Source organism: Rissa tridactyla, chromosome 5 (assembly GCF_028500815.1).
Source record: "Rissa tridactyla isolate bRisTri1 chromosome 5, bRisTri1.patW.cur.20221130, whole genome shotgun sequence".
In the NCBI taxonomy this organism is placed as follows: domain Eukaryota; kingdom Metazoa; phylum Chordata; class Aves; order Charadriiformes; family Laridae; genus Rissa; species Rissa tridactyla.
The window spans coordinates 40,159,591-40,176,898 of NC_071470.1; the positions used below are offsets into that span (position 1 = coordinate 40,159,591).

Sequence of the window (17,308 nt, forward strand, 5' to 3'; positions counted from 1 at the left end):
GCTGCACCAAGGGTTGGCTTGGTTAATTGATAGAAGTGGGTATGTAAATATGATGATCCAGTCTTGATTATAGTTTGTCAGGCTCTTTAGTTAAGGTAGCGTGGCTTTTTGAGGAGTAATGACACTCAGCCCCGTTAGGTAATCTACAGCAAGATTTCTGAACTGTCAGCAAGTCTTTCTGGACTCTGAGGCCCTTTGACCTGCTGTTACATTTATAATTAATACCAAGTAATTAATATAATCTTTAAGTGGACTGTAAGTAGGATTAGCAGCAGATGAACATTGCAAAAATGAGGGGTGGCTAAAGAAATACCAGTTATTCCTGAGGCTGTGCCAGGGCACATGAAGGTGGGGAAGCAGCTGGGATTGGGCTTCTCCATGGGGAGAGACAACTGCTGTACCGAAGCTGAAGTTGATGGTAGGAGAAGGAGGACAGCCATCAGCTGAGCATCTTCAAGATGTGACTGCAGCATTTGGCTGCAAATGGGGACAGTCCTTCTGGATAGCCCTGAGCAGAGCTTTGGGTGAATTTTTTCTCCTGGTGGCTCTATGCAGTTGTGTGACTATGAAATGCCTTTGCATCCTCAGCTGAGAAGTATTTGTGTGCCGGGGAATTTTGCTGACGTACATGTAAGTGAAGTGGTTGTGTGGGGTAGTCACTTGTCCTGGTTCCGTCAGGGATAGGGTTAATTTTCATGAGGAGCTAGGATGAGACACAGCTGGGACACCACACAGGTGGTTTTACCTGTGTGGCTATGGAGAGGACATGAGGAAGTGGAATGGACAAGCTACCTCAGTCCTACATACATGGGTACCTGAGTTGTGAAGAAGAACGATTGCAAAAGGGGGTCCCTCCAGAAAAAGTGCTGCTCCAGTTTCCATTGAGGCAGTTCCCCAGACAAAGTAGAAGGCCTGATCTTACTTCTGATCCTCTTGAAGGAACTTCCAAGTCATTTTTGCAGGAAGTGAGTAACGGGTGCTATGACCAGGATTAGAGGGGCCCTGCCTCCAGCCAGGTGGAGGAAAGGAGCAACCGGGTTTATTGGACTGTGTGGATTCGACGGCCTGGCACATCAGACCCACAGGAGTATAAGGCTCTAGTGGACACGGGTGCACAGTGCACCCTAATACCATCAAGCTATAGCAGGGCAGAACCCATTTGTATTTCTGGAGTGACAGGGGGATCCTGGCAGTTGACTGTACTGGAAGCTGAAGTGAGCCTAACTGGGAGTGAGCAAAAGCGTCCCACTGTGACTGGTCTGGAGGCTCTGTGCATCCTTGGCATAGACTACCTCAGGAGATAGTATTTTAAGGACCCAAAAAGGGTACTGGTGGGCTTTTGGCATAGCTGCCTTGGAGATGGAGGAAGTTAAACAGTTGTGTACCTTGCCTGGTCTCTTGGAGGACCCTTCTGTTGTGGGGTTGTTGAGGGTTGAAGAACAAGAAGTGCCAACTGCGGTGCCTTGGTGGCAATATTGCACTAACTGAGACTCGCTGATTTGTCAACTAGAGGTTCAAGGAGTGATCAGTAAGACTCATTCACCCTTTAACAGTCCATATGGCTGGTGCGAAAATCTAATGGAGAGTGGAGGCTAACAGTGGACTCTTATGGCCTGAATGAAGTCATGCTGCTCCTGAGTGCTGGACATGCTAGAACTTCAATGTGAACTGCAGCCAGTGGTTTGCCACAACTGATAGAGGTAATGCGTTCTTCTCAATCCCTTTAGCAGCAAAGTGCAGGTCACAGTTTGCTTCCACTTGGAGGGATGTCCAGTACACCTGGAATTGACTGCCTCAGGCATGGAAACACAGCCCCACCATTTGGCATGGACTGATCCAGACTGAACTGGAGCAGGGTAAAGCTCTGGAATACCTGTGAAACATTGACAACATCATCATATAGGGCAGCACAGCAGCAGAAGTTTTTGAGAAAGGGAATAAAATAGTTTGAATCCTTCCGAAAGCTGGTTTTGCCATAAAATAAGGTAAGGTCAAGGGATCTGCGCAGGAGATCTACTTAGGAATAAAGTGGCAAGATGGACGCCATGAGACCCCAATGGACGTGATCAACAAAATAGCAGCTATATCTCCACTGACTAGTAAAAAGGAAACACAAGATTTCTTAGGCGTTGTGGGTTTTTGGAGGATGCATATCCCAGATTATAGTCTGATTATAAGCCCCCTATATCGAGTGACTTGGAAGAATGATTTTAAATGGGGCCCTGAGCAATGACAAGTCTTTGAGCAAATAAGCAGGAAACAGTTCACGCAGTAGCCCTGGGGCCAGTCCACGCAGCACAAAATGCTAAAAATGTGCTCTATACTGCAGCCAGGGAGAATGGCCCTACCTGGAACCTCTGGCAGAAAGCACCGGGGGAGACTTGAGGCTGACCCCCAGGATTTTGGAGTTGGGGATACAGAGGATCCAAAGCCCACTATACCCCAACAGAAAAGGAGATATTGGCAGCATACGAAGGGGCTTGAGCTGCTTTGGAAGTGGTACAGAAGCACAGCTCCTCTTAGCACCTCCACTGCTGGTGCTGGGCTGATATTCAAAGAGAGGGTCCCCGTTACACATCATGCAACTGATGCTACGTGGAGTAAGTGGATTGCACTGGTCACACAGCAATGTGGTCACATTCCCTATCATGCATCATCCTCCAGGAAGATTGAACAATACAATGGACTGTTAAAAACTACACTGAGAGCAACGGGTGGTGGGACCTTCAGACATTGGGATACACATTTAGCAAAAGCTACCTGGTTAGTTAACACCAGGGTATCTACCAATTGAGCTGGCCCTGCCCAATCAAAACTTCCACGTACTGTAGAAGGGGATAAAGTCCCTGTGGCGCACATGAAGAATATGTTAGGGAAGACAGTCTGGGTTAATCCTGCCTCAGGCAAAGGCAAACCCATCCATGGGATTGCTTTTGCTCAAGGACCTGGGGGCACTTGGTGGGTGACGTGGAAGGATGGGGATGTCCAATGCGTACCTCATGGGGATCTGATTTTCAGTGAGAAAAGCCAATAAATCCAATTGTATGACGTTAATTACTAAACAACCCTGACACTGTCATCATTATCCTAATGATTATATGCCATATCAATGGTACTACAGTAAGGATCACCCAAACTAATGGCAGATGGACTTTGCTGAAAAACCGAGTAAAGTGCAATGGCGATGGGATCAGAACTGACCTCAGCAGCTGGTGCCTAGCAACTTCCTCAAGATCAACATCTTCAGCCCACAGCCAGTGGCCATGAACCACAGCAAATACACCAGCTGTGACCTCCAAATACAGCATGCAACAGTCCAGCACCACACACCATCTTGCCTGCCCTGAGAGACTGTTCCAACGGGTGGAGCCCAAAGTAATGGATTAAATTAACTCAACAGACATTTTAGAGGGATGGCCCATAGACTAAGGGAATGATATCTGTATGTATATATACGTACCAAAGACAGGGAAAAGTGCTGGTAATTAATTGGAAAGTGTAAGATCTGGGTATGACATAGATGGTATAGAATAAGGGGTGGATAATGTCCTGGTTCCAGTGGGGATAGGGTCAATTTTCACAAGTAGCTGGGATGGCACACAGCTGACCCAAACTATCCAAACCAAACTAGCCAAATGGGTATTTGATACCTTGCGATGCCATACTTGATATATATCTGGGGAGCTGGCCAGAGGGGGCAGGAATCGCTGCTCAGGAGCGGGCTGGGCTTCAGGTTCCAGTCAGTACATTAATTGTGTTTTGTGTATTCCTCTCTCAGGAGTATTGTTGTTTTCCTCTTTCCTTTGCTCTTCTGTTAAACTGCCTTTATCTCAACCCATGAGTTTTGCCTTTTTCTTCTGATTTTCCCCCTGTCCTGCTCCTGGGGCAGGGGGAGTGAGTGAAAAGACTGTGTTGCCGGCTGTGGCTAAACCACGACATGACTCCATCGCCAAATGCTTTGCTTGAGTAGGTGGTGGGGTAGTTCTAACTCCTCAATGTTTTAACTGTTTTGAGGATATAAAAAGCCATGCTTATAATTGGCCTTAACATTTCTGAAGCAGATATTCAGTTTTTTAGATTCTAAAATGTTAGTGTTTAGTTTTTCACAAGCAGACTTGAGTCCAGCGGTCGTGCTGTGCCCGCTGATTCGAGAGAAGCATATACTGTGCAACCAGTAAATTATCCACGTGAACTTTCTATGCAGCTGTAGAGAGGAACATTTAATTAATACTGAAGCAATTATCTTGACAAGTAAGTCAAACTCAGAACAATAACATTTTCCTAGTTACTGTGTGGTAGCCAGATGGTAATGCAGACTGTTATTAAGGGCTTGGCTTGCCACTCTTGAGGTTACTGGCAGGTAATCAGTATATTTTTCCCATTTGGAGGTTTGGATTTCAGTGTTCTGGGAATTAGGCCCACAGGGATGTCCAGTAGAAGTTTCAGTGTGAATAGGAGACTTTTTTTATTCTTGCAAGGAAATATTTCTTGCTGTTGCCAAATACAAGGATGCAAATAGAAATATATGTGCTATGGGGTCTGTTTGGCAACAGATAGAAGGCTAAACCAGGCAGGAAGCTTTCCAGGACTTAATGTAGACTCTCATGATTTGGTAAAACATTCTGCATTGGTAACCTCATTGCTGTCCTCCAGTAGTGTTGCTGTTTTTGGTCACCTCCCCCTGTGCACAAGCCTACCAGGCTGGTAGTCGTTGACAGCAGTGATCTACATTGGGTTCAATAGGTGGGTCTGGTGTGCCGAGGCTCTGTGCTGTCCAAAAACAGAAGTAATGAGTTGCAAATGGTGAATGAGGTCTTGTCCTGCCAACATCCCTCATCCTGTGTGTACATTGCAGCTCACATATTACCGTTGGTTGGGTTTTTTTATTTTTTTATTTTTTTTATTCTGGAGCGTTGACTCTTGGTGACGGGTTGCTCACGTGGACCTAATGAAAAGTTGCTGTGTGGGTCTGCGGTATTGCGTCTGTGAAGGCAGAAACTGCTGGTCGAGCAAATCCATAGGGGCTGCTGTAAATGGGAAAGCAGACGGAAGCTACTCCAGCAGTGACCAGAGGTAGAGTGGGGGTTGTGGATGTGAGTGTGGTGTAAAGAGTGAGAATTAGTCAGCTCTGGTTATCAGCAAGAGCTGGATGCAAAATCTCATGGATGCAGAAGCAGTGAAAGAACCGAATCTGGTCCCTGGCATGGCCAGGAAGGTCCAGCCAACCATGGTTCAAACTTCAGTATCTCTTTATGGGAGAAGGACTGGAGAGCATCTTCAGGGCAGAGGGAGAGACTGTGTCCCTGTGCTACTGGTTGGGTGGGGCCTTTGTTTAACACTTGGTGTAACCAGGGGAGCAGAGCAGAAGCAGATGCACTTCTTTCTTGTCAAACTTCTTGGCTGTTTGCCTCAATAGTTAAAACTATTATTTGTGTGTAGTAAAAAAGAAAAAAATTCAGACTGGACCTTGATGCATAAAGCACTGATTATACATAGTGAGTATGGTTTCTTCTCCAAAAAGCGTGCCGCACAGCAGGATGAGGAGCAGGAGGGAGCTGCCATGTGCTCAGATGGGTGGACTGCCAGCATCCCGTAGCAGCTCAGCGGTGGCACCAGTCCATCTGTATGTCCTGCCTGTGCTCGGTCCCCTTTCAGCAGACTTTACAACTGCTCTGTTTCCTGACTTTCCTGCTTGATATTGTTGACACCATGAGGAAAACGTGCTTCTTTTTCTTTCCTACCCACTCTGTTACATCTTCATCCATCACCCAAGTTAACGCTGCATCCCTGGGGTCTGCGTTCTACCCATCTGCATGCAAAACCCATCGGCACTGACCAGAACATGGCAAGAGTTGGAGGTGCTGTGAACCCCTCTCTGACCTACCTATGAGCTCCACAGTGAACTTCTTGAGAGACAGCCTCCTGATGGAGGTAGGTCTGCCAGTGTGTCTGTCCCACATGGTGGATCTGTTTTAAAAAAAAAAAGCAGTGGAAAATACCTCATACTCATTTTAGCTTGCAAAATGAGAGCAAAGTGCGTGGTTTTTTTTTTTTTTTTTTGTTTTCCCCTCTTTGCCTTTTGCTTCTTTCCTCCTCTTCCTCCTTTCCCCCTTCCCTGAAGTCAGATCTTAGTGCAGGACTTAAACAAGAGTCAGAATTGAGGTATTAAGGAGGTGCCCTTTAATATTTTGAAGTATTTTTCCATTTTCCAACCCCAAATTTTTAGAAAGGGTGTGTGTGAAGGTTTGGAATAATCTGTTTTTCACCATGGACAAATTAGTGCTGCCTGTAGGATAGAAACGCTTGACTGGAGCACTGCAAAGCCTGCTATTTGGAGCAGCCCTTCTGAAGCAGCCTTTTGAGGGCAGGGGAGGAGCTTCTGTTGGAAGGATTCAACTTCTGGCACATGTATCTTGGCCAGATTTTGAGATCAAGATTCAGTTTGTTGAGTGCATCAATTAAATTACAGTCACTGCCTGGGAAAGCTTTGTTAATCCATTAAAAGCTGCATTTGAATAAAATGCCCAATTTATTTCTCTTTCTGACCTGTGGATACCTTAATGGGATGTGTATTTCTGAATGTAGGCACTGTTGAGAATTGTTTAAATGAAAGCACCGAGAATTCTTTTTACCAGCAGATCTTAGCAGTTGTTTTGTCCACATCTGATGTGCCTTCCGTTTTCCCATTGATAGAACTGGGCAGACAAAGAGGTTTAGATTCGTAGCTGTCTTAGAACAGCTCCGTCTTTGGTCTACAGCTTTGAGGTAAATCAGTTGATGTGAAAGTGATGCTGTCTCTAAGGATGTGTGTGCATCTCTAGGAAGTTAATGCTATGTCAGTTTATATTTAGGCCCTTAATGTGTAAACTCACAGCTTAGGGGTCTTCAGCTAAGGTCGTATGGGATTTTTTTAATGGCTTGGTATCTTCAAAAGACCTTTCATGGTCTATCAGGCAATACTCAGTGCTCAGAAACAATTCTTCCTCGCTGCAAGTGCTCTGGATATCTCCTTCTCTGAGACTCCTATTTTTTTTTTCAATCATTAACTCTAATTTTTAGCACCTAAGATCCTATTAATCGTTGGTGGGATGAGGCAGGGTGTGAGACCACCTTCTAGACAAACTCCCTCCCTGTAGAAGAAGTGACTGCCCAGCATGATCCAGTAGTTGAGTTTAGGAATTTGAAACTACACGGTCACTTCACATGTTTGTTATGGTTACGAGCAGGTTGGTCACAATGCCAGATCCTCTTGGTTATTATAATTTTTCTCCTCTTGTGTTTCTTGCACATGCTCTAGGATAGCTGGACAACTACCAAATAAGACCTGGTCTTGTATCTGAAGACCATAATATTTGTAGAAATTTTGGTTCAGGGACTAGATGATAGGAAGTCAGGTGAGATGGTCACAAGTTATTTTTTGGTTGAGTTGCAAAAATGGCATCTGGCAGAGCAGCCTCTAGTGTAGCTTGTGGAAGAAGCGGGGGCAGCTCCATTGGGTATGGGTCAGTTATTTTGTTCTGTATTTGCTATGTGTTCTGTGGTTAGCTTTTTTTGTCATCTTTCCCTCTCTTCCCCTCTAATTCGTGCTTTAAAGCAAATCTCCCATGGTTGTGATCATAGGGTTTGGTGAAGTACGTAAAATAAAACTGGATCTGCAACATAAAGGACTGTTCTTTGTTGCCTGCAAGAGCTGGTCTGAGTGGTTGCAAGTCATCCATCTCTTCTTTGCTGATGCTCTTCAGATAAAATCTGTGCTTCAAAATTCCCTAGACAAAAATGAGTGAAATGTGTGATTGTAGCCTCTTGACTTCCATGGTACACTGCAAGGATAGGTAGGGTACTGTAAGTTGAATTATTTTTACACAGTTGCTTGTTAGAAGGGTCAGAGCAATCATTGCACTGACATTTTACTCCTGCTGTGCTCCATTCATTTCACATACCTGTAAGTATGTACTTGGAGATGAAGGGCAATCTTATTTTTGGCTAATGGGTTTGTGAAGCAACAGGCAGTTTTACCTCCTTGTCTGGCTGTTGCTTCATTAATGCCATTTTGTATTTGTACGTGTTTAAAAAGATTTGAAATCCATCCATAAGGACCTAAAATTAACACAGTTGGAATAAAAGAAGAATGTTTGCTCTCTGGGATTTTGCTATTGGATGTTTATTATCTGAATAGGTTTTGTTAGGATTGGGTACATTAATGCTACAGATGTGATGGGAGCACAACGTTTATGTGATAGACAGGAGATCACTTTGTCATTCCATTTACCAGTTGCCATGACTCGTGCACTGCTGCTAATATTTGCAATAGTTACGTGTTAATGCAGCAGTGAATGATCTCTGTGATGCGCAGATGTCAGATGACACTTGTCTGCTATTGCTACTACTTAATGAGGAAAAAGGAGTAATAACCTATTGATCTTCTGTTAAGGAAAGTCCATAAAGGACCTGTGTACAAAAGTATTTAGCAGCTGAAGGCAGCAATTCTTGAAGGAGATTAGTGTGTTACCATAAAAAAAAATAGGTATAAAGTGGGAACGAGCAGCCTCTACGCTGGATGCCATCTTCTGTGGAGCAGTTTGGAGCCGACTCCTTCAACATCCCATATCACTGCATCTTGGATGCAAATTTTATGTTGGCAAAGCCAGAGCTGGCCAAGTGGAAGGCGCAGAGCAGCAGCAAGCAGTGCTTGGGGGGACTAAGGAAAGTCATTAGGAATTGTTACTTAAAACCAAACCAAAAATAAACACGGAGAAGTGCTGGAGTTGTGATACTCCAAATATTTGAAGGTAAAAATATCTGTATTGAAATTACGTAGTTTTTGATCCGCGGTTTCCTTACAGTTGGCTGCATCAGGCAACGGATCAGAAGAGAAACTTTTAAGGGAAGCCGTGTGTGTTCTCTTGTTCTGGTGTTTTTAGCTGTACCTTTGACTTCCACACATTTTTCTGTTTTTCTTTGACCAAAATGATTTACTAAAAGGTTACCCTGACTTTGCTAACTTGCTGTATGTAGATGACATTATTTCACTGAAGGCACCGATCACTTAAAACTCAATGTATTTAGTGTCCCTGTATCTAACCGTGCCCCTGTGTACTGTGATCCCTCAACTTCAACATTAGTTCTCAGTAAATGGAAAAGGATATTTGAGACCGTAATAACCAGTATTGGCATTATCTTCGCTGTATTCAGAGGGAGGCACCAAGGTGTTTTATGTGACCCAGAAATCTAAGAACTTGTCTCTTGGCCACTAAAGACTTGTTGATGCTTATTAGTTTAATTTGTGTCTTCCTAAATTACCACCTGAATATTTGCTTTCTGACTGGCAGAATTTGTGGTTTAGTGAGGGTAGGACACAAGTTGGGTCAAGAAACAAACAGCCTGGGGAAATGTAAAACTTCAGAATTGTCAAAGGTGAAGGTTGCTCGCATCAGGTTCAGAAATTTTTTCTATATCTGGTATAAAAGATAGCAACAATGTCATCTGTAGAAAAACTGTCTTATGTTGCCAGGCATTAGAGGTGCCCCTCTGAGATCCTGTAAATCTGTCTAAATTGAAAACATTCCTTTGTTCTTAAATAGACTTCCAGCTCCTGAAGACCTACAGTGGCTCAAATGTCCCTGGTGCTAGGTTGGACACCTCTTGCTTTAGGTCACAGTGAAGGACCTGCTTTGTTTCTGTATAATCACTTTGTTTTAGCCCTCGGACCAAGTGGTGCAGGTTTCCAGGGTAAGGTTTTGTACTTCAGTGGGTTTGTTGTAAAGGTGAAAGAAGCCCTTGCAGAGAGGTAAGCTCACTCCACAGAGTCCCATACTTAATATATGCTTTTTAATGCTGTAACTAAAGGTTTTATTTATTGTCTGTGAGGTTGAAGCTACTGATGTCGGTGTAGCCCGCTGAGCAGGGAATGAGGATAATTACCAGGAAACTATTATGTGGCCTTCAGCAAAACTGCTCTCTCTTCTTGGCTGGTTGTGCTGCAGATCTCGGAAGGAGACCTCATTCCTCACCGTGGCTGAAAGAGAGAAATTGCAGAGTAAGCGTTTTCCTGTACGGAGGGCTGAGTGCTGGTGTGTGCTGAAGGGGTTGGTGTGCGGTAGCTGTCTTAACTGGACATGATTCAGAGGCCCTTCTGGACCTCTAGTCTGTAGTGATTTTTTTTTTCTTCTAGTAAGCCATAATAAATAACTATGTGCTTTGTTCAGCATATGACACAGTGCATGCTTATTGATTCCATAAGACAACTGCAAAATACTTGACCAAAAAAAGTGATGTTTGACTGTGTGGGGCACACCCTTGTGTGTCTGCAGTGTCTCTCAGCTTCCCAACTTTGTATAACTTGCACAATTCATTCTGTCTTGCAAATCTGCTCTGGTTCCTCCAACGCCTTTTCAGGTGTGAGGATGCCTTCAGCCTCTTCTCCCTGCCTTCTTGGTGGTGGCAATGTTTCTTCTGTCAGGCTTTGGAAATATGCTTGGGTTGTCCGCTGGGTGGTGAGGAGTCCTGTATGTGGCGGACTGGACTTCTGTGTATCTGTGAACCCCACCAGCAAGCAGAGGCAATGTGGCAATTTTTTTTTTTTTTCAAGGCACTGAATAAGGTATTGGAATAAGTCATTGATACTTGATGTATCCAGTATCTTGGAAGAGCACCAAGAATTAAAAAAACTTGATCTTACTATAGGGTCAGTTTCATAGGAATATCTGAGTTCTTTTAAGGGGTAAAGTTCTTGATTTATTAATTGCTTGTTATTAATATCGGCAATTGCAAATCAGTCTGGTCTAGAAGGTGCTTCTTGTGTCTTAGGACTCTTTCCTTTTTAGTTGGAATTTTGCAGGCTTTTTTAATACCCTGTTAAGATGTGGTCATCTTTTCTCTCTGTTCCGTTTCACTGTGTTTAGGAAGACTTTTCGGTTTTATTTGCTGCTAGATTTCCCGAGATGCAGTCTGAGAACTGTTGGTCTGAGTGCAGCATTCAGCGCTTCAGCTGTCTCCTAAGGCACATGTGAAAAAACACAACCCCAAATGCAACAATTCCCCCACCCCCAACACCCAAAAAAGCTTCATCTGAAATATGTTCCTGCACTGTTGTGATTACAAATTTTGGTCTGCTTGATTTCTTGACATCTGTTTTAGTCTCACAACCAATATTAGACTAAGTTAGGAATTCTTGGTTTTGTCTAACAGATTTTTTTCTTCCCCTTCTCCTTTTTTCTTTTTCTTTTTTTTTTTAATTTTTTTTATTTTAGGTGGTAATTTTTAAGTTTGCTGCCACTTATTACTAAAAATGGTGGTAGAAAAATAATCCCCTTGCCATCTTAGGAGAAGGAGTAATATAAGAGAGTGTAGAAATAAAATCGAATAAAAACTCTGAAGGCCATCCAGGGTTAGTTTCTTTGAAGATGTGGAAAATTACAGTTCAGTTGGAAACCTCAGTAAAAACCAGTTGGAAAGTATTGTTTATCAGATGTGCTGACCAAATGTGAACTTCAGGTCAAGTCGCTAAATGCTGGATGGTAGCTCCCAAAAATCATGCAGCGGGATTAGTAGTAGAATTGAGTCAGAGGCATCGTTTTAGTTGAGTTTGGTGGAGGCTTTGTTTGTATCATGCAAATATGGAGGAATGTGCGTGGTTGGTGATGTGTGAAGTACGTTCTCAACACATACCTGTGAAAATTTTTCCAGACTTAACTTGAAGCAGAAGTGCGTGATCTGGGGATATCTCATGAATTGGAGATATGGGAAGTGAGTGAGTGAACAGGTAAAATAAAAACTGATTTCTTATTCATCTAGTCTGTGCCCTTCCCACCAGATCTTGAGCTATCTAAAAACTGTGAGCACTCTTTCAAAGATTGTAAGTGCAATTATATTTTTAAGGTTATTCTTTTCTTTAATGATGGATACAGACTTGTCCAATTCCCATAGTCACATTGATCTGGAATCTCTTGAGGCTGAATTGAGACCTTTACACGTTTGCTTCTGTTGGGTTTAGGCTTGGCGTTGTTTGTTACTGCTACATCTTCTGTATAATAGTATAGGATTTCTTAGTTCACATCCAGCTTGTTTCCCCCTTAATAAACGGTTTGTTGTGATGGCTAATCTGCTGCTCATTTTATTGTAATGAGGAAAGAAATGGAAAAGTCTTCCTCTTTCGGAGCAGTAATCTTTCTGTTACCGCATGAGATGGGTATTAAGCCCTTCTGCTCATATATGGCTCTTAAGTGTCTTGCTTCTGATGGCTTTTTGTCTGTGAATCTGTTTTTAGCCAGGTGCAGTTATCCCAACAACTTTGAAGAATGTGGCAGACAAGTTGATATGAGCTGCTAATGGACATGATGGGCTGGTTTTACAGATATACTAAGGAAGGGGTGGAAGCTAGAGGTACTAAGAGAAACATTACTGGGGGTTCTTTGGAGACACTTCTGTGTACACAGATTGTCTGGGTATGATGGAGTAAGAAATATCTCTGGTATGAAATCAATCCCAGTGAACCTTAGGGTGTCCTAAAGGAATGAGCTTTCTTATGGCCACCATTCATATGGGAACAGAGGGACTTATTTTTTTTTTCTCTGACAAATCAAAGTTGAGTAGAACACCTGTGCTTGGAGTGTTATCTTCTAAATAAAATTTTTAATTAATCTTTTGACCTGTCCTCCCTAGTTGCTGCACCTTGCAGGACAAAGAATAGTACAGTTCAGGCAAAAATTGCAACCAAGCCCTGTTCTGAGCCTTACTGAACATCGTCATGGCAAGTGTTAATTTTATTTCACCTGCAAAGTATCACTTCGTGCAATGCAGTATTTGCCTTTATTGAGCATTAGGTTTTTATACAGATGTTGGCCTAATATAGCTAGAGTTAACAGTTTTGTTGGACAAAGGTGTGACGATTTGAATCTTCATCAGTGTTGGGAAACAGGATTTGCAATACAAGGCTCTAGGAACTTAATATCTTTGCTTTATCAAAGAGGAGGATTGTGAACTCTACTTCTCTGAATGTCTGTTAGAAAACATTGATAGTAGCTACTGTTTTAATATAAGCAACCAAAGAGATGGTAAAAAGCGAAGGTCAAAGCTGGGTAAATGCATGGGAGTGGAGGTAATGAGCTACTGGAACAAGCCATCAAGATTTGTGGTGGACATTGCATCATCCCTGGAAAACCTTTAAAATCAGAGTGACTTGTTTTTTCTAAAAGCCTTATGTTCCAGTTCAACCACAGCTACTGACCTTGAAGTAGCTGTTAATTAGTGGACAACTCCTCATCTGCGTTCTTCAAGATGTCAGACTACCTGACTACTGTGATCTCTTGCAATTTTATGCCTATAGGAATAATAGATTCATACTTCATGTTTTTCTTCTTGTGGTGAAGACCAAATTAAAAAAAAGAAAAGTTTAAAGAAAAAATAAGTTGAACACAGCTCCAGCAGCCAAGGATTTTGGTATTCTGATTTTGACTCTGATAGCGCTCGTTGTGCGGCCTTGGGCAAGTTATTAATCCACGTGTGCTTCAGTTTGCCAATTTGTCCGATCCAGATAACTTCACTTCCCTAATAGGATGACATGTTTGTAACATGCTGTTAATGTAAATGTGGAATAATTACAAGCTTTTTATTGCTATTTTGTTTATGACAAAGGAGAATATTTGTATTTAGAGGAGATGCCCATTTTCCAGACCTACTTCATTTAACTCCTGGGAGATGTTTTGACTCTTCAAAAGAGGATTTTTCTTGACTTGAGGCCACTGCTGTGGTACTCTGTCCCGCCAAGTTGAGTGTTCTGGGTAGAATAAAAAGTGTTTATGGATTTTGATGAAACTTGAAAATTCTTGAATTGTTAAACTTCCTGTGTTACGGGAAAATGAATCAAGTTCTGACTCATGGAAGAGGACTGACCTTGCGGGGAGAGGGCAGCATTGTACACGCCACGGTTTGGCTTACTAGGAAAGTATTTCTTTGGTTGTCTCTGGCATATACTTATTCTTGTTGAATTATTACCATTGCCTGGTCTCAAATGGTACCATTAAGGATGAGACATGGTCTTGGTACCCTTCTCTGAATTTTCAGTCTGTGTTAATATATGTACATTTTGTTTTCCCCAAACCAACCATATCCAGGCTTAAGGGTTGTCTGCTTGTTCTCAGTCCAGACCAAGGTGTTTGGGCAGTTTAGAAGACAACAGTTTTTCTATAGAAAAAGTTCATTTTAAGCAAGAAGATTACCATTTACATTTAAATGTTCACAAAATCTGAAAGGTCAACAGACCAAACACAGACAGCGTGCAATGGCTGTTAGTCATCTCCAGATTTATTTACTACAGGTACCCTTCAGGTCCGTGTGCTCTGTTCATCCCATTCTGGTGGCCCACGCTTTGTGTAATTTGTAGATAGGTGCTAATGGATCTCCATGGTCCTTGTAGAGCTGGGCAACCCATTTTGTCCATTGTAGCGCTGCACCAGCTGCTTTCCTGGACACTCGGGTCGTGCTCTACTTTCATTTCTCATGACTGCATGTCCTTCAGCTTTCACCACTCTCTTGAGTCCCAGGCAGATACTTCACCTTTTTGTTGCTCCTAACCTTTCAGTCTCTTATGAATGTGTCCCCCTGATTCCCTTGACGTTTGTTGTCTTCAGTTGTACAAATACCTTAATTTAGTGTCATTGGGAGGTTTCTGTGCCATTTACTTCTATTTTTCATGATTTTTTTCTTGCCTGTCTGCTCTCTGTCTTCTCTGATTTGTTCTTGTTGCCTCTTTTTTTTTTTTTTAATGTTTTTTTCCTTCATTTCCTAAGGATTGCAGATACAATCAGTGGAAAATAATTGCCAAGATATTCTTCAGTCTTCTGCTCTCTCCAAATATTAAGGTACTTTGCACTTGATGTATATTCATTTACTCACTCTCTTTGATGGTAACACGGACCTAATTTCTAGTATACCTTTGGCTTTCTTTGAAATACTCAGATTGATTTTGTGCCACTAAATTGCAAACCCAAGTTCCCTGGCTGACTACTTACAGTTCACTAACCTTCACTGCAGTGGAAGAAATCAGTCAAGTTCTGCGTCCTGATGGAAAAACTCCAAATTTTCCAGTCTGGTCATCTGCTGGGGTATGAAACGGGTGCAGTTTTTCACTGTCCTTCTTGAATTTGGACACCAGAACTAAATCCAGTATATTAGGAGAAGTCATGACAATGTTTCCATGCTTGTACCTCAGAATTGTACTATCTACTGAACTAAACTATCCTGCCTGCCATTTCATTGAATAGCAATGCAAGAGGATGAGTGTTTTGCATGTCTGTGACATGATGACCACCCTTAGCAGTGCAGAATAAGATGCTACTGAAGAAATTTTTGCCAGTTCTGCATTTCCACAGAAAAAATATACCCCTTCCTTTTGCTAGAAGAACAATGAATTGGACTATTGTACGCTTAAGGTGCTTAAAAAGAAATCACTGATAATCTTAACCAGCCATTGATTTCTTCATGTATCCTCTTGCTTCCCATATCAGCTATCTACACATCCTAACACCAGATTTTTTGTTTGTCAGCTTGAGCTTTACTCTTTATTCCATTTGTCATGTTCTCTTTTTTCTCTTTTTTTTTTTTATAGTCTCCTTAACTTCCGTCTGAGCCAGGTTGCCTTTTAACTAGTGTGGCTGCCTTTTTCAGTTGTGGGATTGTGGCTTTTGGAGCATCTAGTTAAAATGTTCTTAAACAATTTTCAATTAGTCTTCATATTTTTCTGATTACGTTCCTTTTCCCAACTGATTTGGCTCATAATTGTTTTCAGCTTGATGAAACTGTCCCTTTTTAAAAGTGTGTGCATATATATGTGTGTGTTATGTATACATAAGTGTATATGTGTACTTCTGGTAGTGCTATTTTACTTCTAATTTAGGTGTTTTTTGTGTGCATATAGAATGGTGATCAAGTCATGGTGACTTGCATTTTAGGCATCAAAAAAGTGGGGATAAAACATGGTTGCTAGTTAAAAACTCTTTCTTTTTCCAAATGGGCACTAGCACAGGGGCACTGATTTAGGGGTTTATTGGCATTTAGCAGATGGTGCTTCTGTAGTGAAGGGGGATCATCTCCAGTCCTTTGATGTCTCAACAACCTCAGCTTCTGCTGAACTTACTGTGTGGTGAGTTACGTCCCTAAGGTTTGCGCCGCGATAGCTCAGGAGTGATTTAAAAAGATAAATGCTGCTTTCACACTGGCTTTGAAAGAGCTGTGGTCCGTGTCAGAGCAGCGTGCATGAGTTTCCAGGTGAGACAGGAGAAAACAGTGTTGCCTCGTGTGTGCTCTGCAAAGATGGTGGAGGAGGCACTGCCTGCAGTGTGTAGGTGGAAATTTTGTATGAATGCACTGGAAAAGTGAAGGAAAGCCCAAGTTACTGTGGAAGAGCAAGGCGACATAACTGTGTGCTGGTCCAAGTCCAATTAGTGTCACTTGCAGATCTTTCTTGTAACCTTCACAGCAACATGAAACCAACATGAAACCAAACTGGGATAACATTTGTGGTGGATCGAGCAGGAGAGGGCTGCAATGGCACAGAGGTGTGGTAAGGAAACTGTACGGGAGAACTAACATCTAACAGCTGCCCATGGGAGAAGGACCTGAACCTCTCTTCCACCAGCGGAACCCCAGTGAGATGTCCTACACCAAGCCAGCATCTCTCCCTGGAGCTGTGCAGTACAGATAACTCTCTGGCTGGATCAAGCCTGCTGAACTAGAGATGCATTTGCAGGCTCCGATGGGAGGGACCGTTCCAGATTACCCCCCAGCTGACCTTTTCCTTGAGCTGGATGGAAATGATCAGCACTGCGAATGTAAATGATCAGCAGTTGGGCTCCATCTGCAGCTGGTTAATTACCCGTTCACACAATATGTATTTAGGGGTCATCTGGTTCCAGTTTCACCATAAACAGAAGTAAATGTTGGGAACATACTTTTCTACATCCAGTTTCACTTGTTGTGGATACTTGAAATAGTTTGCAACCCACATCTTTTGGTTTTCGAGGAGGGCTTTTGGCTAGAGCGCCCTGCGACCATTTGAGATTTTTTTTTTTTTCTTTAAAAAGTGCCCTGGAGGTTGCATTGTAGGGACTTTCCTTATGCAAAACATAAAAGTGCTGTTTTTTAAAATTATAACCATATTTTTCATTAAAATCAGCTGGAGTCCCAATAAACAATTGACTCCAAAAATTTTCCAAATGTTTGCTGCAGTGCTGTTTCTATTTTTAATTATTTTTTAAAAAAGTGTTTTTCTTAAAAACACAGCTTACTTTATAATTTAAAGAAGCAATCTAGT

At 42.4% G+C, this 17,308-nt stretch overlaps 1 protein-coding gene across 6 annotated transcripts in view; it reads left to right on the forward strand.

Moving 5' to 3' along the window:
- Positions 1 to 17,308, forward strand: part of EXOC6B (exocyst complex component 6B) — a 316,092-nt gene that overhangs the window by 113,491 nt on the left and 185,293 nt on the right. For 3 of the 6 annotated variants that reach the window (XM_054201919.1, XM_054201916.1, XM_054201917.1), the window contains exon 7: positions 14,787 to 14,858. The exons of the other annotated variants lie outside the window; for them this stretch is intronic. In XM_054201919.1, coding sequence (XP_054057894.1) covers positions 14,787 to 14,858 — 72 coding nt within the window. The remainder of the gene's footprint in view (positions 1 to 14,786; positions 14,859 to 17,308) is intronic. 6 annotated transcript variants of the gene reach the window in all.